Source organism: Hypomesus nipponensis, chromosome 10 (genome assembly GCF_054491055.1).
Source record: "Hypomesus nipponensis isolate SF chromosome 10, ASM5449105v1, whole genome shotgun sequence".
In the NCBI taxonomy this organism is placed as follows: Eukaryota; Metazoa; Chordata; class Actinopteri; order Osmeriformes; family Osmeridae; genus Hypomesus; species Hypomesus nipponensis.
Genome location: NC_140370.1, coordinates 7,319,502 through 7,347,259, shown reverse-complemented (window position 1 = coordinate 7,347,259; position 27,758 = coordinate 7,319,502). Strand labels below are relative to the sequence as shown.

The following is a 27,758-nucleotide window of genomic DNA, read 5'->3' as shown; positions in this document are numbered from 1 at the left end:
ACTGGGAGGTACTGATCCAGCCCACAGCATGCTAACTCAGTAGCACCAGCAGGCTGTGCACTAACTGGGAGGTACTGAACCAGCCCACAGCATGCTGGCCAACTCTCTACTGCTTGTATCAGAACAGACGACAGCCACGCTCAGTGGGATTTGTGAGAACTCATCATCTTGACTGGAAACATATATAACGTGTACTGTGTGTGCAGGGCCTGACATGAAACATTTTGCTCACTAGCCACTATGCCTAGTGGTTTTCCAAAGTTACTATCCACTCAGCAATTTCACTAGCCACAATTTTGTTGTTGGGAAATTACGTTTATGTGATTAAAGTTGACTATGGTTTGCTACAATTTTCTTGAAGAACTAGATTTACAATCCTTTCACATGTAAATTACCATTCTAAACACCCAAAATAAAGACAACATCAAATGTATGTGTCGCCAAATCTTCAGCTCTTATAAGTGTGTAAAGCTCCTTTTGTATGAAAATATGGAAATGATAAAGACAAAGACAAAAACAGTAGCTCATTGCATATAACGGGGTGTAAAGATGTATTGAAAATATATGAACTAAACAGAATTTATTTTTGTCCAGTTCAATATTTATAAACAACACAATTATTTTAGTCTCTTTATTTTTGGTTTCACTTTCATCACCAGTTTTTCTCTTTTTTTGTCTGCCCTCCGGGTTTTCCTATGTAGCCTACCGCCACATCCTTGCCTTGCACTGAGCAGGGTCCTCAAGTTTGATCAAAAGCCCCACGAGACGAGCTTTCGCGTGTGTTCGCGCGTCTATGTTGCTTAGCAACGAACGTACAGTGACTATTTAACACGGGGAAACGATACGTGCTGGTTGAAATGCGTGCGTCTCACGGTCAATGTGTGAGGCTTGAGAACCCTGCAATGAGTTTATTATTTTGTTTTGAGAAGACTACAATAAAAAATCTTATAGTGAGAGATAGAATTCCACCTGCCAAAGTGGCTAGTAAGAGTGACTGCTTTACCCGCCACAGCCAAATTCTACCCGCATTTGGCAGGTGGGCGGGTGCCAATGTCATGCCCTGTGTGTGTGTGTGGTGTAGGTGTGACTACTGCCTGAAACCTCCCCATAGAAATTCCAAGGTGCACTTTTATGTCTGCCGACTGGGACAGAGGAGGGATTAAGGTTGCAGTGTAGCATTGGAGTCAGGGAAGCTGAAAGACCTTTCTCTCCTCTTCGTTTTTTTTTTTTTGTCAGACTCTACCTCATATCATCTCTCTCTCTCCCTCTCCCTCTCTCTCCATCACTCTGTGTGGCTCAGCACTGGTTTATCAAATGCAGTCTGTCAGTCAGCCTTGCTTAAGCTCAGTGGATTTCACTCAGCAGTCCTGAACTGAGACAACTCTCTGTTTTCTTTATCCTATGCTCCACCTGGGCTAACCTCCGTCTTCTTGCTTTCTGTCCCCCCCCCAACCCCTTTCATTTCTTTGTCTGATATATTTCATCACACCTGCCACTCCCTCTCTTTCTGTCTCTGTATCCTGTCACGCAACCTGACACACACCTCAAACATGCTTCTCACCCTCCCTCTCTCTATTTCTCTTCACACACACACATCCTCCCCCCCCCCCCCAGATGACTTCAAGTCGGAGCTGAGGGAGCAGCTGCCCTTGATTGCGGGCTCGGCGGCGGCTGGTGTGGTCTTCATCGTGTCCCTGGTGGCCATCTCCATCGTCTGCAGCAGGTACACCTGGAAACACTTCCACTTGACCTCCACCTGACCCCTTCCCGCCCCTTGCAGCGTCTGTGTTGTGCTCTTTTTGCAGTTTTGCATTTCTCTCTCACACGCGCACGTTCATGGACTGTACACACACCGTTCCCTTGGGTAGGTGTGTAAAAGCTGAGGAAAATTCACAGGTCTTAAAAGGGGAATAGAGAAGAGGAGAATTAGCAGTGGTGGGAAGGGCTAGTTGAAAGTTGAATCTAAAAGGTTCCTTCTGGGTTGACCCCTTAGACTGATCAAATGAATCTGGACGTCTGCATTCAGCTCTCTGGGAGAATGAAAGTCGATTTAGCCGCAGTGTCGTCCAGCTCCAGCGAGGCGTCCATCAAACAGGACAGCCTCTTTTGATGAAGAAGCGCAGGTCGACAGATGAGAAGCAGACAGATCCTATTGGGTCTAATTTAATTGGTCTCATTTTCATAAAGCTCGTTTGGTGGCGCTTACTCTCGGCCACTGATTCAATTTAAGATGGGTCGTTCTCAGACCTCAGTGACACACAGGCCGTGATACTCTCTCTTCCACCCCTCCTTTCATCTCCTCTCTCTCTCTCTCTCTCTCTCTCTCTCTCTCTCTCTCTCTCTCTCTCTCTCTCTCTCTCTCTCTCTCTCTCTCTCTGTCTCTCTCTCTCTCTCTCTCTCTCTCTCTCTCTCTCTGTCTCTCTCTCTCTCTCTCTCTCTCTCTCTCTCTCTCTGCTACCATAGGAAGAGGGCCTACACTAAGGAGGCAGTGTACAGTGACAAGCTGCAGCACTACAGCACAGGAAGAGGTGAGATCCCATCTAGCTGTTTGATATGATGAAACATAGATTTTTTCTGTACACCAGTATATATATATATATATATATATATATATATATATATATATATATATACACGTGTACAGATGTGCACACATGCACATTTATACTATATTCATATATGCACGCTATATTTGATGTGACTTGATGTGTCACTACGGGCCTGGGTAAGGAGGGGGTAGCTCACAGGCTGGCTCAGAGTGACACAGGACTGTCACAACGTCCCGTGTAAATGACACTGACTGACACTCATCTCTGACGGTTGGTGGTGAAACATAATGGAGATGTAATACTTGCTCACTTTGACCGCCATCACCCTGGATGATTACACGCACGTACACACACAAAAATATGCACTGAAACGTGCAGTCACACAAATATACACACACACACACACACACACACACACTGAGTCAATCTGGCATGGCTACAAACACTTACACAGGAAAAAGAACTCCAGAATATACTCCATTCAGGTTGACCAGAAGCAGGAAGGCTGACTGGAGGGTTTGGTTGAGCCCTGACATGCCAAAACGTTTTTTCAACATGAAACCCTTTCCTGTCACCACTTCGGTTGACGTCTGGGGCTCATTAAAAACCCGCCTATGATGTAAGGAGGAGAAGAAGGCAAATGATTGCAACCATCAAAAAAGTAAATTCTGTCGCAAGCCTTCCTTTGAGAACCCAAAATGCAATTAGCATAAGTGGTGGAAATAAACAAAAGATGTGTGACTCTTAACAGCCCCTAATCATCAAATGAGCAATTTGGTGTAAAGAGACAAACACCGATAAGTGCTTCCATTCACAGAACTAGTTCCCCCAACTCTCGGCAGCAATAATAACCCTGTTAGCCATAGATTGTTTTCGATTGTTTCTGTCAAGTTTTGACTGACGGTTTTGTAATTACTGCATTTAGTATGCGTGTGGGTGTGTGTGCATGTGTGTATGTCTGAGAAGGAGGAATGAAAAAAAAAGCACTTGAATCCATCCTTGTGAAACACAAGAAGATGTGTTGTCACTCTAGTCTAGACCAAGGGGATTTGTCATTGTGGCTGATGTACATAGAATATTTGCTTGGGATTTCGTTTTTTGCAATGGCATGTTATTGACTGTATGTTGGCTCAACTTCTTGGAGGAAAGAGGATGAGGGGGAGGATGTGGAGGTTAGAGGGGAACACAGGGAGAGAAGGTGGAGGAAGGCTCTGAAAACACCTCTACACATACTCACACACAAACACACACACATCACCACACAACATCTTACTTAGCTTCGGGGAGATATGGAGTTTACTCTGGATTAAGCACATCTTCTACCACACAGCAAACACAAGCATCTACTTACTGTACTAACTCTGCCAGGTGACTGCATCCAGCATCAACAACTTCCTGTACTTACTTGATCAATGCCAGTTCAGATATATAACACACATCTGGTTGCATTCAGACAGACACTTTCAATCTCACATGCAGACTAATGACTCCTCGTCTTGAACCTATCCATCAACCAAAGCTTAAACACCCCTGACACCACTATTCAGAACAAACACCCACTGATGCACGGTATACACACACAAACATTAAGATTCTCTATATATTTTCCAACCATACATTACTATACTACACATTCTGCTAGTGGACTGGTTGATATAAATCCCTCTATGAACAACCATCACACTCTACTAAACCGCCTGCAGGTTGGCAAATCTCTCCATATCCCCTCCACAAGGACCCCATATTCTGCACCACACAGCCTGCTGGTGGCCAGATATTCCTCAATCCCCCTTGTTGGGATGTCTCATCAATTAGGAATGATGCTGGAAATCGTATAGTGCATGTGGCATGACAGTGCAGAGCTGAGGATTTGCCAAATACCTACAAACCTGGCAACCTGGAGTCCGGTTGTATACTGGCCATCTTGAGTGGTTTACAAAAAGGGGGCCAACATCTCGTTTCCCATCCTAAAGTTAACACTAATATTTGGACCAACTTCATTAGCACTCTGAGAAGCCAGTCACTCCAGTGATTAAGTTGAAATAATCTTAATTAAGGGGAAGAACAAAAAAGAACTGATTGATTGACCATCCCAACCGAACACTGTGTTGATCCCATGTGATTTGCAGATCCAAGACTGATTTATCTTCCTCTAATGAGTCTCAGTGTGTGTGATGGATAAGATTTTCAACATCAAATACCCGCTAATTAACTGGGGTTTCATGCATGGAATGTATTTACTGAGCGGGGAAAGTAGATTACTGTGTATATAGTAAGTTAGGCAGATCACACAAAACAATGTTGTGGCCGCCGTGTAAATGTAACACTTTGTACCCGACCACATGTTCTAGAACCGTTTTACAACTATCGTGTCGATTATTCCAGCAGTGAGATTCATTATCTGATTAGTCTTCGTTTTACTGTGAGGATTGGCTTTGTCCGTAAAAATGCGACATATTCCCGCGCGTGCTCTGCCGCCTAACGGCTGTGTGTGGGGGAGATCTACGGTCTCCTCTTTACCAAATATGCACTGCAGTATAGACCCACACACTCGCCCTCTACCATCATGTCTTCTTGTTTTATATGCCTGGGTAAAAATAGAGCTGCTGTATGGATGTTTGGGTGCGTTTGCCCCTCACGTTCAGATCAAGGAGCCATGAAATATTAAAGCTTGTATTTTATTTTTATCTGTGGGCCATAAAAAGATGAGTCCAGTTAAACAGGCCTGCACCGGAGGGAGGAGGAAATAAACTGTTTGCAATTTGAATTATACATGAAAGTGGGCTCGGGTCTGTGAAATGAAAAGTAATGGATTCAAGTGTGTTTGTGTGTGTGTGTGCGTGTGCGTGCATGTGTGTATGTGTATGTGCGCATGAGTATTTTCATTTATTTGGTGAGTGTGTGTTTGCGTGTTGACATTTCATGTGGAGATTTCAAGCTCTCCCCAGCAGTGCTGCTGCGAAGGTTTCTTGTATTTAGAACGTCTTAATGGAATGCAAAGCTACCAACCCACTGATGAAATTGTTTAAATCCAATCTATATGGAATCTCTAATCAGCAATTAGGATTTCACCGATGGGTTCCATGGCAATTAATGGTCTAACTAGACACAGCTTTCTGTCAAGAGCAAGGTGAAACTCTCGGATCCCAGCAAGAACAGAACAGCCCTTGTTGCTGCGACAGACTACTACCCCAACACACACAAACACACACCCACAGCTCCAACACATTGAGGAGATAACTAAGGGGTTTGATTTGAAACTGAGCTTTTTTGATTCAGGCAAACACATCTGAAGAGTGTCCCTCTGTGTCAAGGCAGAAAAGAATAATTAGACGTCTGTCTGTCTGTCTGTCTGTCTGTGATGTGTGTGTGTGTCAACAGGGCTGTGTTTACAAGGCCTGCTTGCACCTCCCCTGCCTGTCTCATCTGCCCCAGAAACAAGCAGACATCCCTGGTTGCTGTGCTGGCTTCACCCATCACAGGCTGGCATAAAGAGCTTGATAGTCTGGGTTTTTTATCTCTTTATGAGCTCCTATGGGGAGAGGCTGCTTGGAAATTGGTTCCACCGCTATCAAAGTGCAGAGACTGCTGGCGTAGAGAAAGAGAGCGAGAGAGAGATAAGGGAGGACGAGAAGAAATTTATTTTTTCTCTCTTTCTCCTGCCCTCGCACGCTTTTTCCCTTTCTCCCTTTCTTTCTCTCTGGTGACCCGGTCCGCTTAATTTGAGTACGATTCATCAGGCCACCATTTTGTTGGTAGGGAGTTGAGTTGTTGGTTCTTGCTGAGCGTTACTACCGGTCCACGCTGAGATGGACCGAACAGTATGTAAGCGCTCTTGGTGTCAAAGTCATACTTGGATATTTGCTGTGATGGGAGCGCAGTAGAGAGGGGAGCTTGTTTCTGGACCAGAGGAGGCTGTTGAGAGAGAGATGTCAGCTGTGCACCTGTCTCTTGAACGTGCTGTCCCAGCACACTATCCTGGGGAAAACATGCTTTTCTGACGGCGAACCGTGTTCGACTTCAAATAGCCTCAAGGGTGTTGACTCAAAAGTCAATGCATTTGGTATTGACGAGAGTGTTTCGATTTTTGTTATGTATGTTGTATATGTTGTTGAAATATGACTTCACACATGTAAAGGCATCAGAATACTGTGTTCATCAAGGATACTGCATTGGCCACATAGTCCACATCGAAAGACAATCAAACACTGAATCATAATAACTGAAAAACAATGCATAATAGCTGTTTGATATACTAATATTAATGGATTATCCTGTTCCCATTTACTGACTGTTTTACCCCCTCAATCATCACCATCCACCATCCTTCACAATACTTAACGCTTGTTTCCAGACATTCACTCAACACTTTGGTTGTTCTAGAACTCTCTTTGCGACCCGACATGTCTAACTGCCCCTCCCCACTCGGCTGCCCGACCCACTTCTCAGGCTCGCCGGGCATGAAGATCTACATCGACCCCTTCACCTACGAGGACCCCAACGAGGCCGTCCGCGAGTTTGCCAAGGAGATCGACGTGTCCACCGTCAAGATCGAAGAGGTCATCGGGGCAGGTAACGGTCGTAGACTGTCTCCGGATGAACTTTTGGATCAAACGAGTTTGTCAGCTTTGGAGTGCACGCGTCCAGTTTTGGGGTCCGCATGAGAGTTCAGTTGAGTCTGTGTGCGTAGGCTCCAGATTCCAGGCACAGGGGTTTTAGCTGTAAAACTGTCCACACCCCATCCTTCGAACACGGAGCGAAACGCTGTGGATGGTGGATCCATAACCCCCACCCCAAAGCCTCCCCCAGGAATAGCTCTCATCTACCATGCGGCCCAGCATCTGAGGTGTGAGGAAAACGACAGGGAAGGAAGGGGGGAGGGGGGGAGGTGAAGGGTGGGAGGGGGGGTGGGGGGGTCAGAGGGAGGAGAGGAGGGTGCTAATTAAGGATTTCCGCTTTAGTTTTATTCCTCAATGTGGTATCTCGGCAGTTGCCTGCCGAGCCCTGCCGATAATTAATCACTAGGATTGCAGATACGTAAATTCGAGCACATTTGCCTTTTTGTTATTCAACTGTTTTGTTGTTTGTTCTTTATCTGTGAATGCCCTGGTTAGATAACACTCCAAGATAGATGAGTCAGTGACACAGTTGTTGATAGAATCTCAGAGGGACCTGAAAAGCAAAACCACAACTATTATTCTGCCTGAGAGGTACTCTACTGCAGGTCTGAATTGATTTCGGTCTGAATATGGTAAAACTTTGAAAAAGGCTTCAGGCCCAAAACGAGTCAATCCCCTGAGCATTAAAGTAAAGGTACCAAGACAGCTAAAAATATGTCTACTGCAAACAGCTTTCACTTTGAGTGCAGACCATGTTTTTTATTCCAGGGGACAACAGATGCCAAGAAACATGACAGATACAGTGCATACCAGAACTGCAGCTAGATCCACAGCAGACTGATTTGATCTCCTCATGTTGAGCTGTGTTGCACAAACTCCCCTAGCCCTTAAATACAGCTGTACTACATACCTTTCTCTCTGTGTCTCTCTCTCTCTCCCTCTCTCTCTCTCTCTGTCTCTCTCTCTCTCCCCTTTTCTCTGTCTCTCTGTCTCTCTCTCTATCTCTCTCTCTCTCTCTTTCTCTCCCTCCCCACCTCCCCCAGGGGAATTTGGCGAGGTGTATAAGGGCCGTCTCAAGCTCCCAGGGAAGAGGGAGATGTACGTGGCCATTAAAACCCTGAAGGCAGGCTACGTGGAGAAGCAGAGGAGAGACTTCCTGTCGGAGGCTTCTATCATGGGCCAGTTCGACCATCCCAACATCATCAGGCTGGAGGGTGTGGTCACCAAGAGCCGTCCAGTCATGATAGTTACAGAGTTCATGGAGAACGGAGCCCTGGACTCCTTCCTCAGGGTTAGTGGTAGCATGTCATAAATTGCCGTGTTTTTATTGGTTGTCCAGTGTTTGTTCCAATCAGCTCATTCTTTAAAGTCTTTCAGAGACATAATAATAATAATAATAAATTAATATTGATGATTTTAAATCTGCATTTTGCAGCTAAATGCCAATCAAAGTTTTCCTCGTTGTGGAATTCTGGGGAGTGTGTGCCTGTGCAGAACAACGACTAAGAAGTCTGTGCAAGAATCTGACACAAAACAAAATTCAACGCAATAGAGAACACTGTTAAACGCTGTTACAACACGGGTTCCTGTGCTCCTCATTTGAGTATGTATGGAAAAAGATGTTGTCTTCCACCTTTTTCTTCATACACGCTTCTAGCCATTAATGGACTATATGCTCCCTTTAGCAGATGGCAACACACTGACATGCAGTTTAATCAATATTCAGGCGTTTTTTTCCCCCTCCCTCAATCTTGTGGATTGGTTTTCCAGTCCACTTTGATCTAGTCCTGGTTTAAAGGGACCCTTTGAAGTTGGCTTTGCTAGCCGCCATATTCGAGTTGTGTACCCATCGATCTCCCCTAGCCTCTTATTTGTTAGTATGTTGCGGGTTCAAAGTCTATTCCTCTGAGCACTTAGGAGAGCTGGGGCTGGGGCTGGGGCTGGGGCTCAGCGTGTGCATGTTACTTACAGAGATGTCCGCCAGCACTCTGGCCTCTAAAGCTCCTCTGACAAACACATAGTGAGGCTGAGGCTCAAGGAATTGTCATTGAGTTCTCCAAATGAAAACGCCTCCTACATCTTGTTGAAAGTAAATGAACGACGAGACGAGAGGCTCTCTGTGTCAATGGGAAGAAGGAAGAGGAAAAAGCGACCGAAGATCACAAGGAACAGAAATATCCACTTCCTTTGTACAGGAAGTAGGTCATACTCAAATAGATGTGTGGCGGCACGTTAGGCTGTTTGTCAGTGTGTTCACTTCGGTAGGTTCTTTAGGTATGACAGCACATCTTGTGCCATTGCCCCTGATTGTGCCCTAACCTCCTGCTTGTGGTGACAAGGAGGCGTCTGTACGCTTGTCTCATCTGGAAGCCGGGTCCCACAGGACATATGTGGAGGGAACAGCTCAAAGTCTCACTCACAGAACAAGGGACCAGATAAAGTTGGTTTTCACAATGCCAGAATGATGCTTTAAACTGCCTGACACATTAAAGAAAGAACACACATAAACGGATTTGTGTTTTCAGTTTGAATGCAGATGCCAGAAGCAGTTTGGTCCAGATGAGCTCCTGGTAAAGGGACACTGTGAACGCTCTACAACAGAGGCACATGGCAGAGCGCTCTTCTCATGTTGGGGCTTTTGAACTAATCCAGATTTTTGGCACTAAATCAACACACCTGTACCCTTGCTGTATGGGTTGAGATAATAACCACTCTTAGACCACTCATGAGATAAATGATCAAATATAGATATTAATGTTTGGCTTCTGTTGAATTTATAACACTACCGTAAATCTTCGAATGATTCCCTTGTTGGTGAATGGCTTTGAGAAATATCTTCATCTGAGAATGTCTTTAAATAGCTAACCTGAACAACTGTTTGTTAAATATGAACACAAAGAATGCAGCATGCATTCGCTTTTCGTGTCAAAATTAAATATGGAGCACGAATGTAACAGTTTTCAGTTTTTTTGGGTGATAACACAGGAGGTATCTATTAGGAAGTCAATCCTGTGTGTTGGCTCTGGAGAGTACCTGTGAAGTGTTTATTTCTCAGGATTTGCTCAGCCACTCAGAGCTGAATTAATCAGGTGGATCATATCCTTCCTTAATTCTAGCACATTAGTTCCCTAAAAAGGCTGTAGTCAAACCTGTGTAAAACCAGTTCAGCTGTATAATTATGAAGAACGATGAAAGTTGGCTTGCAGTTGGTTGCAACTGTTGTAAGATTGTTTTCACTGGCACAGGGACATCAACCGTGGGTAAGAGTCAAACATTCAGAAGAGACGGCCATTCATCTTGTCTAGTGTCATACAGTCTTACCATTCCAACGTTCTTAAACACAATGGATTCTGCCTACGACGTGCCAACTTGGCAAACTCATTTCCTCCCTGTCTCCTTCTGTCTTGCAGCAAAACGACGGCCAGTTTACCGTCATCCAGCTGGTGGGGATGATGCGAGGCATCTCCGCTGGGATGAAGTACCTGTCGGAGATGAACTACGTCCACCGCGACTTGGCGGCGCGTAACATCCTGGTCAACAGCAACCTGGTGTGCAAGGTGTCTGACTTTGGGCTGTCGCGCTACCTGCAGGATGACACCTCTGACCCCAGCTACACCAGCTCTCTGGTGAGTCGCCCTGACGTCACCGGAGGCCACGCCCCGCCGTACGCTGCCCTATCTGGGCCGTACATGAACATGCACACTGTTTTCATCGCTTTGTGTCACTCTGCGGCCCCCTAATTCACCATCTGGAACGATCCCCGACCCTCCCAAACCACTGTGTCTCTGCCCAGCTTTCCATCCTGCAGACATTCCCCAATCTCTGTGCGTCGAAACCTCCTTCATCCACTCTCGGCCGCTTTCCCCCCCCACGTTCTTGTTTTGTCAGTCCGCAGGGCTCCTCCTCCTCTTCTCTCCGTGTCTCCGCTAGGCACGGCCGGGCGGGCGGCCTGTCACATCTTCATTAGCGTGGTGACGCTTCGCCTCCAGAGAGGGCCTCTCTCGTTGACATGCTGGAGGTGCACTGGGACCCCAGAGGGCACCCAGTCTACTCAAACTGACAGCTCCCTCTCCTCTCCTCTTCTCCCTCACTCCTCTGGACCATCTCTTTCTCTCTCTCTCTCTCTCTCTCTCTCTCTCTCTCTCTCTCTCTCTCTCTCTCTCTCTCTCTCTCTCTCTCTCTCTCTCTCTCTCTCTCTCTCTCTCTCTCTCTCTCTCTCTCTGTGAGTCTCTCTATCTCTTTCTCTGTCTCTCTCTCTCGCTGTCTCTCTGTCTCTTACTCTCTGTCTCTCTCTCTCTTTACCCCTTTTCTGTTGCTCCTCATCCATTATTACTGGGGCATCATGGGAGGTGCAGGCCGGCTCATTAACTCCTCCACACTACAGATCTGTAATTATTAGCAGCTATCGTTAGTTCATCTTCTGTGTTTCCTCTCTGTAATTCACAACACACTCTGTGGCTCTCACCCTTCACACCAGGGGCGGGTCATTAGGGGCTCTGAGTGTGTGTGTGTGTGTATGTCCATATACAGTATGTGTGTGTGTGTTTTGACCTGAATGCGTGTGTGCACGTTTAGGCATGTGGGTGTGCCATACCACTTATTGACTTGTCTGAGACTGGAATATGAATGAGTTTGACTTTGTTGGTGATGTATGGTTTGAGGGGCTGTAGACAGGATATATGTTTAGGAGACTGGTTTAGGAGACGGAAAACCATGGCCTGTTCTTTAGCTGGGTCAATTGTTTTTAAAGGCAGGGAGAAAATGCTGAAACAGAACTGCCCAAAGGCACTTTGCATGAAAATGAGGTATTTATAAAACCGTTGAATGTTAGAACGGAACGGAAAATTAGGATGACTACGTCCGGCACTACCGACGACATCCACAAGTCGTAACCTTAGATCTCAGAGATCTAAACGTATTTGTGACGCATCTTGAAGGAGCATAAAATGACGCAAAACGTATTGTAATGGCTTTGTCTCTCCACAGCCAGTACCCTGCTGGTCCTCTCCAGTCGTTGCTAGAATCACAAGGGCTCCCAGCGTCCCGCCGTTGATTGACAGGAAGCTGCGGTTCAGGTGTGAACAGGAAGTGTTAGAGGGTGCAAGGAAGGGAATGTAACCTTATTGGTTGGGGTGGTCTGTTGAACTGTTGATTGGCCCTGCTTTTGTCTGTCTCTGACCCCTGTGGCTAAGCTTTGCTGAGTGGGTGTCAGTGAACAACAAAGTGGAGCTAAACCTGTGGTATCCAGCGCTAAAACCACTCACGGGACACAGCCAACAAAGTCAAAGGTTACCATCGGATTATAGATTATCGGTGGCGTCTTGTGATGTGTGGTTTTCGTTAAGATGAAGGCGTCCTTGGGGGCTGTTTTTGATGAGGACCACGAGGAGCGATTCTGGTTTCACCGTTTGGGATTGCAGAGGTTGCGTACTTTCTTCGTTAAATGAAGACGGCTGCTTGTTTTTTGTACAGTGGTGCTCAAGGTCTTCCTGATGGAGATTTTAAATTAGACAGCCAAGAGCACGTTTCTCTCCCTGACTGAAGCTAAATCCTGCACTGTTTTTTAATATATTTTTTTCCTTTCAGTTCTAGAGACTGATGGTTTTCATAATAAAATAGCATTAAATTATCAAATTTGTATTTCTTTTTTCGTCAATATTTACTGCAAATCAAGATGAATGTTTCTCTCTTCTCTTCGTTTAATTCATGCGCTTTCAGGCTATCAGGGCTGTCAGTATGTCTTAATCCTCTGCACTGCATGTTTTTTTACATCAATATTCATCCAGGAACGCTCAGAAATGTTTTTATTTTTTCTATCTAGGGGAACCTTGTTAAACACCGTTTTGCAAACTCTTCTTTGATTGCAGGTAGAATACTTCTGTTCATATGAAGTTTCTACCCGTCTGCAGTGAGAGGTACAGCATGTACCTCAGAGACTCTGATGGCTTCTTTCTGCACTAAGAGCTGACTCCCCACTTTCTCTCCTCCATCCTTTCCTTCCTTCCTTCATTCTTTCTTCCCTTCCTTCCTTCCTTCCTTCCTTCCTTCCTTCCTTCCTTCCTTCCTTCCTTCCTTCCTTCCTTCCACCCTTCCTTCCTTCCTTCCTTCCTTCCCCCGGAGATGAAAGGTCTCATCTGAGTGAGATGTTTGGGGAGTCAGTCAGGGGGTCCTTGGGTCCCGCTCATTCTTCTCTAATTAGGCTCTGCATGGCGCCCTTCACTTCCCGACCGCCGCTGCCTACCACCCGTGTGCTACCCAGTGAGCATGCAGGCAGTTACAGAGGACAAGGCCGCGGGGAATGAAGGGGAATCAACTTCCGCTGACACGCCATGATTTAGGTGCCCATCGACCTCGGGCTAAATTAATCACCTTTCTACCTCTCCTCCTTCCCTGGGTTTTCCACCCATTTCGGGGCACACCAATTACAGGGCTCAAGGTGTGTGTGTGTGTGGTTGGGTGCGATAATTGTGTTAACCCAGAGGCTGAAGGTCACACTGGATTGGCAGAGCAGACAGGGAGCCGTGAGGAACACGACTCTATGGCTAATGCTCCCTCGAGGGAGGTCCAATACAGCTGTTTTTATGGAGCATTATTGAGCTGCCGTTTTATTTTGACTGGGTTTTTATAAAAGGTGTGGTGAGTGAGTGAGTGAGTGAGTGAGTGAGTGAGTGAGTGAGTGAGTGAGTGAGTGAATGAGGGAGTGAGGGAGGGAATCACTTTCATCCATTCTTCCTTCTATCCATCCATCCATCCATCTATCAGTCTTTTCTTTCCATCCACAGTATGTTATCCTCCATCAAGTCTTCTCCCTGAGGGACAAATGCACACAAGAGGAAGGATAAAGTGCTGCGGTGACAAGGGGTCTGTCACATTGTTGGTGGCGTATGTGTGTGTGTGCGTCTGTGTGTGAGTGTGTAGCTTGTGTTCATGCATCATTGTGTTTGGCCAGAAGAGAAAGTGCAGTCTATTCGTGGTTAAAGGATCTTAATGCATGTCTGTGGTAAGAATTGTAAGAGGCTGTAAGTGTGTGTTTGCGTGTGTGTCGAGTGACATGGGTAAGTGGAGTCACACTTGCTACTGATTGCTAAGACCGGAGTAGGGTGGTTATGGGGGCTGTGGTCATGTGTGTCACGCCATGTGTGTTGAGATTGAGGTGATATGTTTGTGTGTGTGGCTGTAACTGTGTGTGTGTGTTTTGTTGTGTGTGTGTGTATGTGTATGTGTCCATGAAATATTTTCCATTAAGAGACAAATTCACATGCATGAGGGACGATAGAGTGCTGCCATGACAAGTGGTGTGTCACATTGTGTGTGTGTGGTTTGACTGGTGTTTGTTTCAGTAAGGCTGAAAGGGGTTGGACGTCGAGGTCACCTCAAGCCAAGTAGAAGAGCTCATCTGTCACATGACGGTGACCTCAGGGACATTCCCTCTGATCTGCTCACGCTGACACACACGACCTGCGCCAATGCTCTGAGTCACTGGCTCGCTCTCCATTTGCATCTTGACCCTTTTTAGCTCCTGGTCCAGACACTTTTGGGTCGGTCCCTTCCCTTCCTGTTCAAATATTGATGCAGGTGAATTTAGGAGGACTGAAAACTAAAAGGTTCTGCAAAGTGTTCCTTCAGGTCACATCATTTCAGAGGCAAGGCTCAAGACACTTTTGACCATTATTTAATTGAATCAATCATGTCTGAAGAGCCCAGATGAAATAGTTAACACTCCCAGGACTCTATATGGTGGCCATCATCATCATCGCCACAAAACAGTTTCTCTGAACCAGCTGAAAACCTTTGAACGACAGTTTGGGTTTAAAAGGCGTAGAAATGCGCGGAAACTCGTGAGGGAACGCCCATGAATACCAAGTAGGGGATTCTGGATGGACCCATCCATTTGCAGCCTCTTCCTGTTATCAAAGTGGGCACACCCACCCAGCGCCTCTCCGCCTTGATTTATGTCCTCCTGTCATGTGTGTGCCAGTGCTGTTGTGAGGTGGGCATTGATTGGCCATCAGTGCCTGTTTGAGCATGTGTGGGCAGGGGGACTGGCTTTGGGCCTCCATGTGCAGCGCATGGAGCCTGTGGTGGGTGAGGAGGGAGCACGTATTGGAGGGGAAACCAGTTTGGTTGTAACACCTGGGCCGTAGGGCTAAACATACAGCAGGCCACGGGGTGATTAGAACAAAGGGGTTTGTATATCGGCGAGCGAGCGCTTGTTGTTGCCGGATAACTCTCATTCCGAGCAGGGAGAGTGTGTGTATGTGTGCGGATCTCCAAACCTACAGCTCCAACGACAGAAAAGCACACTTGTATGCACAGCATTTGTGTGTGGAAGCGAACGTGCGCTTTATATCCAACCCCCTGGCTTAGCCCCAACAAGAGTAAAACGCATGTGTGCGCGTGCGTGTTTCGGATCCAGCCCCCAGGTCTGGGCTCTACAGGGCGGACAGTAGGGAGTCTGAGCATGATTGTAATTGCCTATTTTCCTCATCCTCCCAACAACCTCAGGGGGTACGGAATAAAGATGTCACCTGGTTATACAAGCCAAGGTCATCTTCTAATATTAACCTGAAAAAGGGGGACTGAAATACACAGTGTAATAAGGTGTGATCCGTGCTGAGTTTAATTTGAGGGCTCCCCGCGGGGGTTCCGAGTCCTCTGGGCCGTGGGGTGAGGTGACATGAGGGGGAGGAAGGGGGGGGGACACATTTCTATTAAACACACGACGCGAGGCAGGCTACGTGCCAGGCTCCACAGGGATATTATTATCGTTGGAAAGTGCGCACGTGGATTACAGGGCAAGGTCAGGTAGCTGGGGTCTCTGGTTAGTGGAGATGTGTCATTTTTCTGGCTTACTGGACGCTGAAAAAGGCTGTTGTGTACAATATAGAAATGTGTTACGTGAAACGAAGCAATCAAACAAACATGAGTTCATCTCTTGGTACACATATTGTATACAGGCTTTGGGGCCTTATGGTATCCCTCTTGGGTATGATTTAATTAATTGAAATAACAGGAACGAAAAGGATATGCTTGTATGTTATGATTGAAATATATCTCATGGGTGAAGTGAGATTGAAAGAGAATGTTCTGGCATTGGTAAAGAGCCTGGCTCTCTCCCCCACTTGAACCCTGGGGGCCTGGAGAACTCCACTGCTCCACATCCCTCCCTCCCCGCCCTTCCCCCACCCCAGCCCCTATCTCTCTCTTTCTCTCAGCCTCTCTCTCTCTCTGTCCATCTACCCCCCACCCCTGCACACACACACACCCCACCCATGCACACACACACACCCCACCCCTGTCCAAGTCAGGAACACTGCTCGGGGGGGAAGTTAAAGTCGTGTTGATGGAGCACTCGCCTCGCCCGTTTAAGCGTGTTTAGTTTGAAGATGGATTCCAGCGTTGAGGAAAGGGAGCCCAGTGTCGTTCTCCATCACCGAGACACGCTAACATATTTATCTTCGTAGCGAAGCCAAAATCTTTGTTTGGGATCTTTTTAGCAGGGCTCTGGTTGAGCGAGACAGAGTTCTGTAGCGCTTAGACTCTGAGGAACGAGCGCCCCGGCGCCATTGTTTGATGTTTATGTGACAGCAATGAGAAAAGACGTTCAATTTGTTTCTTTTCAAGTCGGCGCCCATCTGGGACATGTCAGGACAACTTAGCACCGGAGTGAGGCGCCGTGTCGTTTGTCAGATGAATCTAGATTGTTCTTTATTCGGTGGCACGTGATGTGTAGATTCAGGATATGCTCTTATATTCACTAAGGCATAGCAGGTGTACCGTGTGGTGTGTGTGTGTCATCCATGTGCACTGAGCCTTAAGATAAGTGAATGTTTCCCCCTGAGGGTCTACCTGGACACACGATTATCCGACTGTCACAAACACGTGTCTCACACACACGCACACACACACATGCGTGCCCCTCTCACACACACACACACACACTCATGTATGCCTCTCTCTCTCTCTCTCTCTCACACACACACACACGCTGTGATCATCAGCCCACCGTCCCAGCAGGGCCACACTCCAGATGTGTCACTGCCCTGTCACAACCAATCACAACAAGTCGCGACCCGACAACAGCCACTAGGAATCCATCAGGGGGAGCCTCACCCGCTGACATCAGCAGAGTGACTCGACGCCTTCTGCGGTAGAGCATCTGCAGGAGATCTGATCCCATCTGGAGAACGATCACACCGGACACCCGCTTTTGTGTTGCACTCGTAAGAAAAAGAGAGCCAACAAAGCCATTGGACATTCAGTCATTTTCCTCTTTTCTTTCTACTCCTTCCACTGCCACATCGACCTACTGTGCCTCACGGAAGTCATTGTCCTTTAAAAATGTGTCCCAAAAAATCGATATATGAAGTGGAATAAAAACAGTTTGGCAGTTTGTGTGCTGGACGCAAGATTTAGGAACTGTAGATGGAAGGCCCACTTATTTGTATTCACTTTCTCACTCGAGACCCAAGGTGTGTTGCCCTTCTCAGTGGCTTGCACCACAGAACTGCAGTCAATGAAATGACATTCTTTTACCCTACTCTCACAGGCATGCACTCGAGTGCACACATACATATATAAAATGCTCTCCCTCTCTCTCCGTAACGCTTCTCTCTCCTCGCTCACAAAGCGCCCGGTTGTGTTGACCCGGCGCTTGTTTTAATTCCTGTCTTCTCTCTGCCCTCGGCTCCCTCCCCAGGCGATTCCCCCCTCCCTATCTCCCACTCTCGCTTCTTCCCACCCTCTCTCCCTCCATCTATCTCTCTCTCCACCCTCTCTTTGTCCCCGTTCTCCTGACTTAATAAAGAGGGACACACCAATGTTTTAGTTTCTATATTTTCCTGTCTGTCTGCCTGTAGGGGGCCTGTACCTCACGCGTTATTGAAGCAGCGCTTTGGCAGCATCCCCGCCATTCGCTCCGTCTCCGTCGCTTTCCCACAGCGGTAATTATAGAGGATGTGCGTGGCGGGCGTGCGGCGGCAGTGGCGCGGGCAGGTGATGTTATTACACGGGCTCTGTCTGGTGGGGGGGGGGGGGGGCGACTGCTCTGGGGCGCTCGTATGGCAAGCATCGTCGTCCGGGATGCGTTGAGACACCGTCTCATATCCTCAAATGCTCCAGGGGGCGGAGGGAGGGAGGGAGGGAGGGAGGGAGGGAGGGAGGGAGGGAGGGAGGGAGGGAGGGAGGGAGGGAGGGAGGGAGGGAGGGAGGGAGGGAGGGAGGGAGGGAGGGAGGGAGGGAGGGAGGGAGGGAGGGAGGGAGGGAGGGAGGGAGGGAGGGAGGGAGGGAGGGAGGGAGGGAGGGATGACAGAGAGAGGCTGTAATGGAGAGTTGAGCTGGGAATATTGCAGGGGCGAGATCTGTTGCTTGTGTGTTCTCTTGATCCAGTGCGTACGTGTCCAAACCAATCCCCTCGAGGCCCCTGGCCCAGACCCAGTTTGGTGATGGAGAGGCGATCAGTGTGGAAGGAGCTTGTGTTGCTCACAGATAGACAAAAGGTTCCAGCGTTTGCATGCTGATCACACATACTGTATGAGAGCAGCTTTGAAGTCACTGGGGCCTGAGTACATATTTTACTATTTCTCACACAGACCACGCAAACAGACCTGCGAATCTCTAAGAAATAGCTAAGAAGAAAAATTATATAATAGAGAAATAACTGAGCTCAGCCCGAGTTTTCTAGGGTTATGTGTGTTGAACTAAGCTCAGTATGTAGCTGTGTATTTCTGTAAAAAAAAAAAAAAAAACGAATCTGGGCCCAGCCTGTATGTGTGTGAGAGCCATGCTCAGTGTGTTGTCGGCCCAGGCAGCTCCCTGACACCAGTCCCCTGGTAGGTCAGGAGGTTAAGTCTCTGTTCAGGGTCAGCAGCAGAGAGGGGTCAAACACCACAGAGCTGCACCGTAATGAGCTCTGGCTGGGAGCCCTGCACCCTACACCCTCTGTGAAGACACACACACACACCACACACACACACACATCACACACACACACACACTTCACACACACACACACACTTCACACACACACTTCACACACACACACGCTTCACACACACACACGCTTCACACACACACTTCACACACACACACACACTTCACACACACACACACACACACGCACACTTCACACACACACACTTCACACAATGCTCTGAACTTCTGCTCTTACACTGGGTACTTGTCTAGCCTCAACAACAGTCCTCTATAGACACACACACACACACACACACTATACTCCCGGGCATGGTGAGAGCGAATGGAGCAGGGTGGGTATTGGTTTTGTCCTCCCTGTCTCTCGGTCCAAATCCTGCTTATCTACCCATGCTCAGGTTGAACTAATTGGCATTAAAAGCTGGCTCACCCAGACAGATACAATTGGAAGCAATATGGGGCTTTAAGTGTGTTTAGGTGTGTGTGTGTGTGTGTTTGTTGAAGCATCTGTCTGAGGGCTTGATGGAGTGTGTGTGTGTGGATGGATGGGCGTGCGTGCGGTTGTGTAAAAAAACAACTGTGTGTGTGTGTGCTCGGAATCTTAAAACCAAGCGTCTGTCAATTTCAATCAGTCCCACACTAGGCATGCCCGTGGCCCCAGGAAGACCAATTACACGCCGTCACGGTGGACGCGCTCCCTGGGCCCCGCCCCCCTCCCCCCTCCCCCGCCTCACACACACACACACACCCCACCCCCAACCACCCAAACTGTTCAAAACAGGGGTCTGGGAGAAAGCCTGGCTAAATGTGTGGGTCGATGTGTGCAGGGCGAGCAGAGGCACCATCCCCTGTCACAGGATCGATAGGGAATGGAGGGAGGGATGGATGGAGGGAGGGATGGAGGGAGGGAGGCTCTTTGAGGCTACATATTCTGGATTGGAAAACTGCAGGAGTGTTTTTAACGTGGGCTAATCTTGTGTCTTTCCTCCTTCTCTTCTGCCCCCCCCCCCCCCTGCCCCCCCAGGGCGGGAAGATCCCTGTGAGGTGGACTGCGCCGGAGGCCATCGCCTACAGGAAGTTCACCTCGGCCAGCGACGTGTGGAGCTACGGCATCGTCATGTGGGAGGTGATGTCGTTCGGAGAGAGGCCCTACTGGGACATGAGCAACCAGGATGTGAGTCCACACGCTCCACACATGTTTCACACACGCTTTACACACGCTCCACACACGCTTCACACATGCTTCACGCCAATATCCACTTACTGTAAATGGCGTGGGGTGTTGGGATTTGAATTATAATAGATAAAATAGTAGTTAATCCTACTAAAGTATATCAATTGTTTTTCTTCCGGTTTTTAGCAATTTGTGTTCGCTCTGTATTTTTTTTCGGCGGTAGTCAAATGTCCTTGAATGGGACATTAGAAAATGGTCTTTGTGTTCCCTAAGAGCTTTTTCTAGGTGGCCCTCCATGTTCTCTACATCAGGCGGGTGGAGTCCACACACACACACAAATACACACACAAACGCACATATGCACAGGCAAGAAATCACACACACACACTAAACACACTCAACTCATTGGATCTGGTCCTGCAACTATGGGCTCCATCTCCCGAGTGCACCTCCTGCCAACAGCCTTGCTGCTGTCCCTCTCCCTCTCCCTCTCCCTCTCCCTCTCCCTCTCCCTCTCCCTCTCCCTCTCCCTCTCCCTCTCCCTCTCCCTCTCCCTCTCCCTCTCCCTCTCCCTCTCCCTCTCCCTCTCCCTCTCCCTCTCCCTCCCTCTCCCTCTCTCCCTCTCCCTCTCCCTCTCTCCCTCTCCCTCTCCCTCTCTCCCTCTCCCTCCAACTCAGCAGATGTTGCCTCTGTGGGCCAGCGTGCACTGCCTAGTGGGACACACACACAGGGGGTGGGTCTGGCACTGCCAGCTAACACACATGGACACACACACATGGACACACACACACACACACACACACACACACGCACACACACACACAGAATAATATTTTCAAAGAACCACTTGCAAAGACACATCCGCCCCCCCACACACACAAACACGGCATTTGCATTTTATGAACGTGCACACACGCACACACGTGCGCACCGCTCACACGCACCTGCCGATGGGCAACATTTATCATCATTCTGCTGAGTTGCACTCGTCCCTGAGGCGGGATCGACTCCCTCTCAGCTGCGTCCATTTTGTGATGATAGGATCATTCTGGGAAGCAAAGACCTTGATCTCTCTATTCACCCTGCGCTGTGGACAAACAATACGGAGGAGATTATGGATCCCTCACTCGATACGTTTCTAGCGAATCCACGCTTTTCTTTGTCCTCGTCTGGTCGGTGGACACCGCACACACACACACACACACACACAAAGGCAGCTCAGATTCAGTGCAGCCCACGTCTGGTTCGAGGCTGAGCAAACGTCCAAACACACACTCAAGTCACGACGGCCGCCGTTCCCCTTTCCCGGCTTCTCACCAATCAGAGACCTCCGCGGGCTCTGATGACTCACGGGTACAAGTGTCAAGTGTCTGCCTTTGAGGTGTTAATTATATGTAATCAGCCCATCCCCCGGATACCTCACCCCCTCTCCCTCCCTCACTTCCACGGACATACACCCTTACTTTACCATACCCTGACAGGCCCCCTTTTCTCCTGGATACGGACATACGATTGGCTGAAGTCAAGACAGGCATACGTGATTGGCTGTCGTGGAGAGTGAGGGTTTGCGATTGTCTCTGGGGAACACCGGAGATATAGATGGAGAGAGAGAGACACAGCACAGGACAGAGAGAGAGAGGCAGGGAGGGAGGGAGGAGAAGAGAAAGTGAGTGGGCTTTAAAGACACTGAAGGAGTCACTCACTCACTCACAAACCACTCTGTCACACACTATTAAACCTGCAGGAGACAAACAGACTCGGTTGGTGACACGCTGACCGCCTGAGAAGATGCCACAAACACAACGGACCTCTTTTTGACGACACTGCTCGCCGAACTGCACTGTGACTGCAGTGTTTATTAACTAGCACCTCACTATGACGACGGAGTATGCCCCTAGGCCATTTCCTTTAGTCAGCGCATTAGCATAGCTCTTTTGTCGAGTGAGTTTTAATGAGGCAGCTACGTTTCTTGATTCTTTTTTTTCGTGAAACAAAAACGTTGTGTGGTGGTACCCAAGATCATATTTCAGTTCCAATTGCCGCCCCCCCCCCCCCAAAAAAAAAAAAGAATGTTCCAGCAATGACTCCCCCCTCCTCTTTGCCCTCAGGTCATCAACGCCATTGAGCAGGACTACCGGCTGCCCCCCCCCATGGACTGCCCCTCCGCCCTGCACCAGCTCATGCTGGACTGCTGGCAGAAGGACCGCAATGCTCGGCCACGCTTCGCCGACATCGTCAACACTCTGGACAAGATGATACGCAACCCCACCTCCCTGAAGACCATAGCCAACATCCCTGCCATGTACGTACACACACACTTACACACACTGACACACACTTACACACACACACACACTTATATACTTACACTACATACTTTGACTTAAACTATTGACATAGACACAAATACAACACATTTAAACACACATTCAAATACACCTGGCATCCGCAGGTACTGTGGTGATACTTGGTGAGACTGGTTCACCTCCTTAGAAGTAGTGGCGAGGCTCAACATGTGCAGTAGCGGCACTGTACACACAGAGACTTCACGTACGCACTTGTGCTCTGCTATCAAATAAACATCAATGTGTTACTGTGTGTTGCATCAAACCTTAACCCCCGCCTTTCATGCCTGCTGTTCAGAAAGAACACACACACACTAAACCATACACACCAAACCACACACACGCATACACCAACGCACACACAGAACACACATACAGTACATACACATGCACACACTCACACATACCCACACATGCATGCATGCAAACATACAGGGCATTCATTCCTACCACAAAAGAGAGAAAAAAGACTTGCAGTCAACAATACACCCGCTGACACCCAATGAAGACACTCTTGCCCGAAACAGTATACGCAAGAACACACACACGCACACGCACATGCGGCACTACAACGCACACTTCCTTGCTCAATATTTGCTAAGTCCCCCCTCCCCCTCCCTCTCCCCCCCCCCCTGTGCAGCCCCTCCCAGCCTCTCCTGGACCGCTCGGTCCCAGACTTCAGCAGCTTTGGCTCTGTGGAGGAGTGGCTGGCCGCCATCAAGATGACTCAGTACAGAGACAACTTCCTCAACTCGGGCTTCACCTCGCTGCAGCTCGTCGCCCAGATGACCTCCGAGTGAGTCACACGCCCCTCGTGCACGCACGCTTTGACACGCATGCATGCACCGGCCTACTCAGACGGATGCACACACACACACACACACAGAAAGGCACAGCCACACAAACGCACCCACTGTAACAGGACGATGCTTCAGATTAGTTGTGCTCAAGCTTCTCGTGTGCGTCGTTAACATCCACATCTCTCCCTGCCTTTCTGATCCGAGTCTAGGATTTACCAGCATGAGTTCACAGTTTACTCCACAACCCAGCCTTCGTCGCCACATGATATGTCTAATGAAGAGAAAATGTGTCTGTTTAGTGCCTTATTCATGACCACTATTGGTCTGAACAAATCTCAACCATAAAAGGTTTTAGATTTCCATTCTGAGAGTTGTTTTCACTGCCTTCATATGACCTCCTTCGTTCTGTCTCTCTCTTTCTCCGTGTTCTTTCACGCACTCTTCCACTTTCTCTCATGTTGTTTCTCCCTCTCTCTCTCTCTCTCTCTCTCTCTCTCTCTCTCTCTCTCTCTCTCTCTCTCCCTCTCTCTCACTGTACCTCCCTCTGCAACCCTCCCTCCCTCATTTGCCCTCCCTCCCTCCCTCCCTCATTTGCCCTCCCTCCCTCCCTCCCTCCCCCATCAGAGACCTGCTGAGGATAGGTGTGACCCTGGCCGGCCACCAGAAGAAGATCCTCAGCAACGTCCAGTCCATGCGGGTGCACATGAGCCAGTCGCCCACTGCCATGGCATGACTACAGGGGGCGCTGTTCTGCGAGGCGGGCAGCATTCGGAGGAACAACAACAACAACGACCGCAGCAGCAGCAGCCCCCGAATGACCCCCGACCCCTTGGAACGCGCCAGGGTCGAGACCATCATCCTAATCTAACCCAACGCCGCACTCCGCGAGACCAGACTACCCATCATCCACTGCTGTCGTCACGCTCTTCTGGAGGGCAGCGTTGAGACTCTGCTTGTCTTGTGCTCATCTCTTATCTGATCCTGGGGCCCACGTCTCTGCCGGGACGACGGACTTCCACATGTGTTGAACCCCCCCCACCCCCACCCCCACCCCGGCCCCTATCTACCCCCATAACACAGGCACATCCACAGTCTCAGAGAATATCAGACTTGGTTATTTTATAGGCTTTTATCATTTGAAACGATTTTATAAGGATACCCACTGTTTTAGATGAGCATGTCTGATGTGGCATTGGAAGAAACGACTTGAGTTAGGATATCTTGACCTTGGCAGAGCTACCTGGGAAAATGAACTTTTGGAGAAAGCAGCAAAGATAGACACACATCCAGAGAATATTTGGGTGGTATTTCAGACTGAACTTACAGTTTTGGACTCATGGACTGTTGTTCAAATGATTTGCCATTATTATTATCCCACCCAAGAGACAGGTCTCTCTCCTTGTTCCTTTAACCTTCAACACTACCTGGGGAGATCTGGGTGTGAGGCCCTGCCAAAGGACTTCCCAAACAGCCTCCCCCAGTTTCTGAGAATAATATAAATATGTACATCTCTTACTAAATATATATATATCTTTAGAATAAATCTTCATATTGAAGGTGGCACATATGAATATTCAATTGTACAGAACTGTCTCTGCTTGCATTTTTTTGCAAAATACGTGTTGAATGGCAGGATTGTAATGGACGCAGACAATGTGTCGTTTCCTAGAGCGCCCCCTATCCCTCCGGAGGTCAGCCCCGACCCTGTTCCATTGCTCACCTCACTTCCCTCGGGGGCCTGAGGAAACAACCTCAACGAACTCTCACCTGGAAGAAACCGTACAAAATACCATGTACAAAGGACTGTTGTCATAGATGTCGATGTAAAAATGTTGTAGAGAAGAAGAAAAAAAGAAGAAAAAAAAAACGTTGTTAAATGTGGGTGTGTATCCATGCTGTATCTTGCTGGTTAGCACTTACTTGTACAGATGCCTTCCTTTTTTTCCTTGTTGTTTGTGTTGGAATGTTTGGAACAGTCCAGAATAGAGAGGGTTGTCTACACCTGCCAGCCCAAGTCATAAGGTAGGTATCTACGATCGTTGCGGAGACATAAATGTGACATAAAGGTCTTTAAATCAAACACAACCACAAGTGAAGCTATGATTTGGAGCAGTTACTATGACACAAAGAGAATCCTAGGGTGTGTGAGAGATTCATACTGATATTCATTTCACCGCCATAGCATCAACGTTATAGGACCTCAGACCTTTCTCACCTGTCATGCATGTTCCACACACCTTCAAAGGTGTTTGTCTAGACACAAGCAATCCAGAAGCACCAGTAAAATCACGGGTAAACAGGGTTACGGAAGATTTCCCCATGGCGTCGAGACACCCAGCAGATTGCTCAAGTGTTCCCCAGTAGCAGTCTGAAAGGCTCGAGGTGACATGCAGGCCGACAGCCAGACAGACAGGAATAGCAGATCAGCTCAAAGAGCCAGCCTACCGACCACTCTCCACCCAACGCCTCGGAAACATCTGGGGGGTCGGCTGTGCCAGCCGATGCCTGATGCCACCCTGATGGGCACAGAGACTCAGGCTGCCCACGAGGGCACCGGCCACCGTCCAGCATGGGCCCCTTGTCATAAAGACTAGAGGAGGTTTATACATCCTGAATCGCCATGTATGGTCACTGTTAGCTTTACAACAGAACAAACAAGGTGGCCTCAAAACCTAACGTTCACCCCCATCCGTCGAGCTCCTGTTACTGCCGTGGTGTCACTCTCTCATTAAATGCTAGAGGGAAAATTCTCAGCCTTTGTTTCGGTAATGGTCTATTAGTGAGTGCCTTTGATGTTTGCGCCTGACAGCAGTGCAGTACACGACAATCACGTTGTGGAACACACACTTTACTTGCTCATTACAATTGCAAGACTTATGGAAGGGTAAAGAAAGTGTGGCCTAAAAAGCCCAAAACTTTGTAACTCATGTTCTTATGCAAATGTCAAAGACCACTAATGCTTGGCAGATCCAGTATTTTTATTCATTTTTTAAAACAATTTTTAGAGCTTCACAGTTATGTAGGCATTGTTACTGGTCCAACCAATCACTGCAACTTGGTGGGACTTAAGATTTCTGCTGTTGCCTTCTGCAAAGTCCCTGTTGAAAATTAACAAAAACTGACAGTGTCACTCACCCAGCAGCCCCAGAAATCAAGCTGGTGGCCCCTCACAGCCTGTTGAGATCAGATCATATAGATGTCCGTAGTTCAAGGAAGCCAGACAAAGTCCCTCGGTAAGAAAGTAAATGGAGGTTGAAGATGGAAGGTATTTTAGGAGCCGATTGAGGAATTGTAGCTTGTGCGAGCTAGCGATGAACCGCGCAGCACACAGCTGCCATCCAGGCAGCCCAAGGTGAGCTGGCGTTTCGTGATTGCGACGGTGATTGGTGTCCGTAGCCTGTAGAAGAGGAGATGTTTGGACTGATGACACTCCAGCTCTCTCTGAGTCACAGAGAGCTGGAGGGGCTCAGGTTATATCATGACCATATCGTTAAGCCACAACTGTGGCCTTGTTCTTTAGGCTCAGGCTTCTAAAGACACACAGTACGGGACTGGTGTTAATGCACGGCGTAAGAACTCCAGCAGGAGTTCCATGGCAATGTGTAATGTACAGTTTTTGGTTTATCCAGCACCTCTTGGGAACCCCCCCACAGAAGTCCCTGCCCCCGGGGCTGTCTGATGTACCAGGATATCCCTGACACTCGATACAGCAGTGTTGCGTCATGCACATTCTCATGACATAAAAGCCTCGGTCTTGACACCGTGTCAATGTCAGTGTGGAAGGCGGTCTCTGGGGTCTGATCTTGTTACCTTTCATTCTCCTTCCTCTGCAGAGCAGGACTTGTTTTTTGCCCCCCTCAAAAGCCTGAAGCCCTCATATCACGCCCTCACGGCGCCTCCAAGATCCTCACTACAGCCTTCCCAGGGGGTGATGTCATCAGCGCATGTTTTGGTGGTCAGAGAGATATCATAGGCTGGCGTCATTCTGCAGCACTCCCACAAGGATCTGGCCTCCCCTCCGTGCCCTTCACGCTCCGAGAGTTCTTCTATCCATGACAGAAGGGTACAGTATTGACTTCGCATTCCAGAATGAGAAGTCAATGGCAGCCCCGAGTATTAAGTAGGGCCCCCCCCCCTCCTCCCCCAATCCCCCTTTCCCCCTCCTCCCCCCCTCCTCCCCCTCTGTATTAGCCCCCGCCCGTTCCCCCCTGTCCTGGTTGAGTACCAGCTCATTCATCCTGGGTGTAACGAAGCCATTGTGGGCCCAAACTGTGCAAGTCCACGCCAGGCTTCGCTGGGGCCGTGTGTGTGTGTGTGAGGGTTGAGGGATGGTTCCCTCT

General features: G+C 48.4%; 1 protein-coding gene across 1 annotated transcript in view; it reads left to right on the top strand.

Annotated features, from left to right (window-relative positions):
- Window positions 1-24,332, top strand: part of ephb1 (EPH receptor B1) — a 121,157-nt gene extending 96,825 nt beyond the window's left edge. Inside the window, exons 8-16 of the mRNA XM_084706933.1 lie at window positions 1,615-1,723; window positions 2,464-2,528; window positions 6,933-7,121; window positions 8,212-8,459; window positions 10,579-10,794; window positions 20,124-20,273; window positions 22,382-22,575; window positions 23,259-23,414; window positions 24,043-24,332. Of these exons, the coding sequence (XP_084563059.1) occupies window positions 1,615-1,723; window positions 2,464-2,528; window positions 6,933-7,121; window positions 8,212-8,459; window positions 10,579-10,794; window positions 20,124-20,273; window positions 22,382-22,575; window positions 23,259-23,414; window positions 24,043-24,151 (1,436 nt within the window). The 3' untranslated portion in view covers window positions 24,152-24,332. The remainder of the gene's footprint in view (window positions 1-1,614; window positions 1,724-2,463; window positions 2,529-6,932; window positions 7,122-8,211; window positions 8,460-10,578; window positions 10,795-20,123; window positions 20,274-22,381; window positions 22,576-23,258; window positions 23,415-24,042) is intronic.
- The last annotated feature ends 3,426 nt before the right edge of the window (window positions 24,333-27,758 follow it).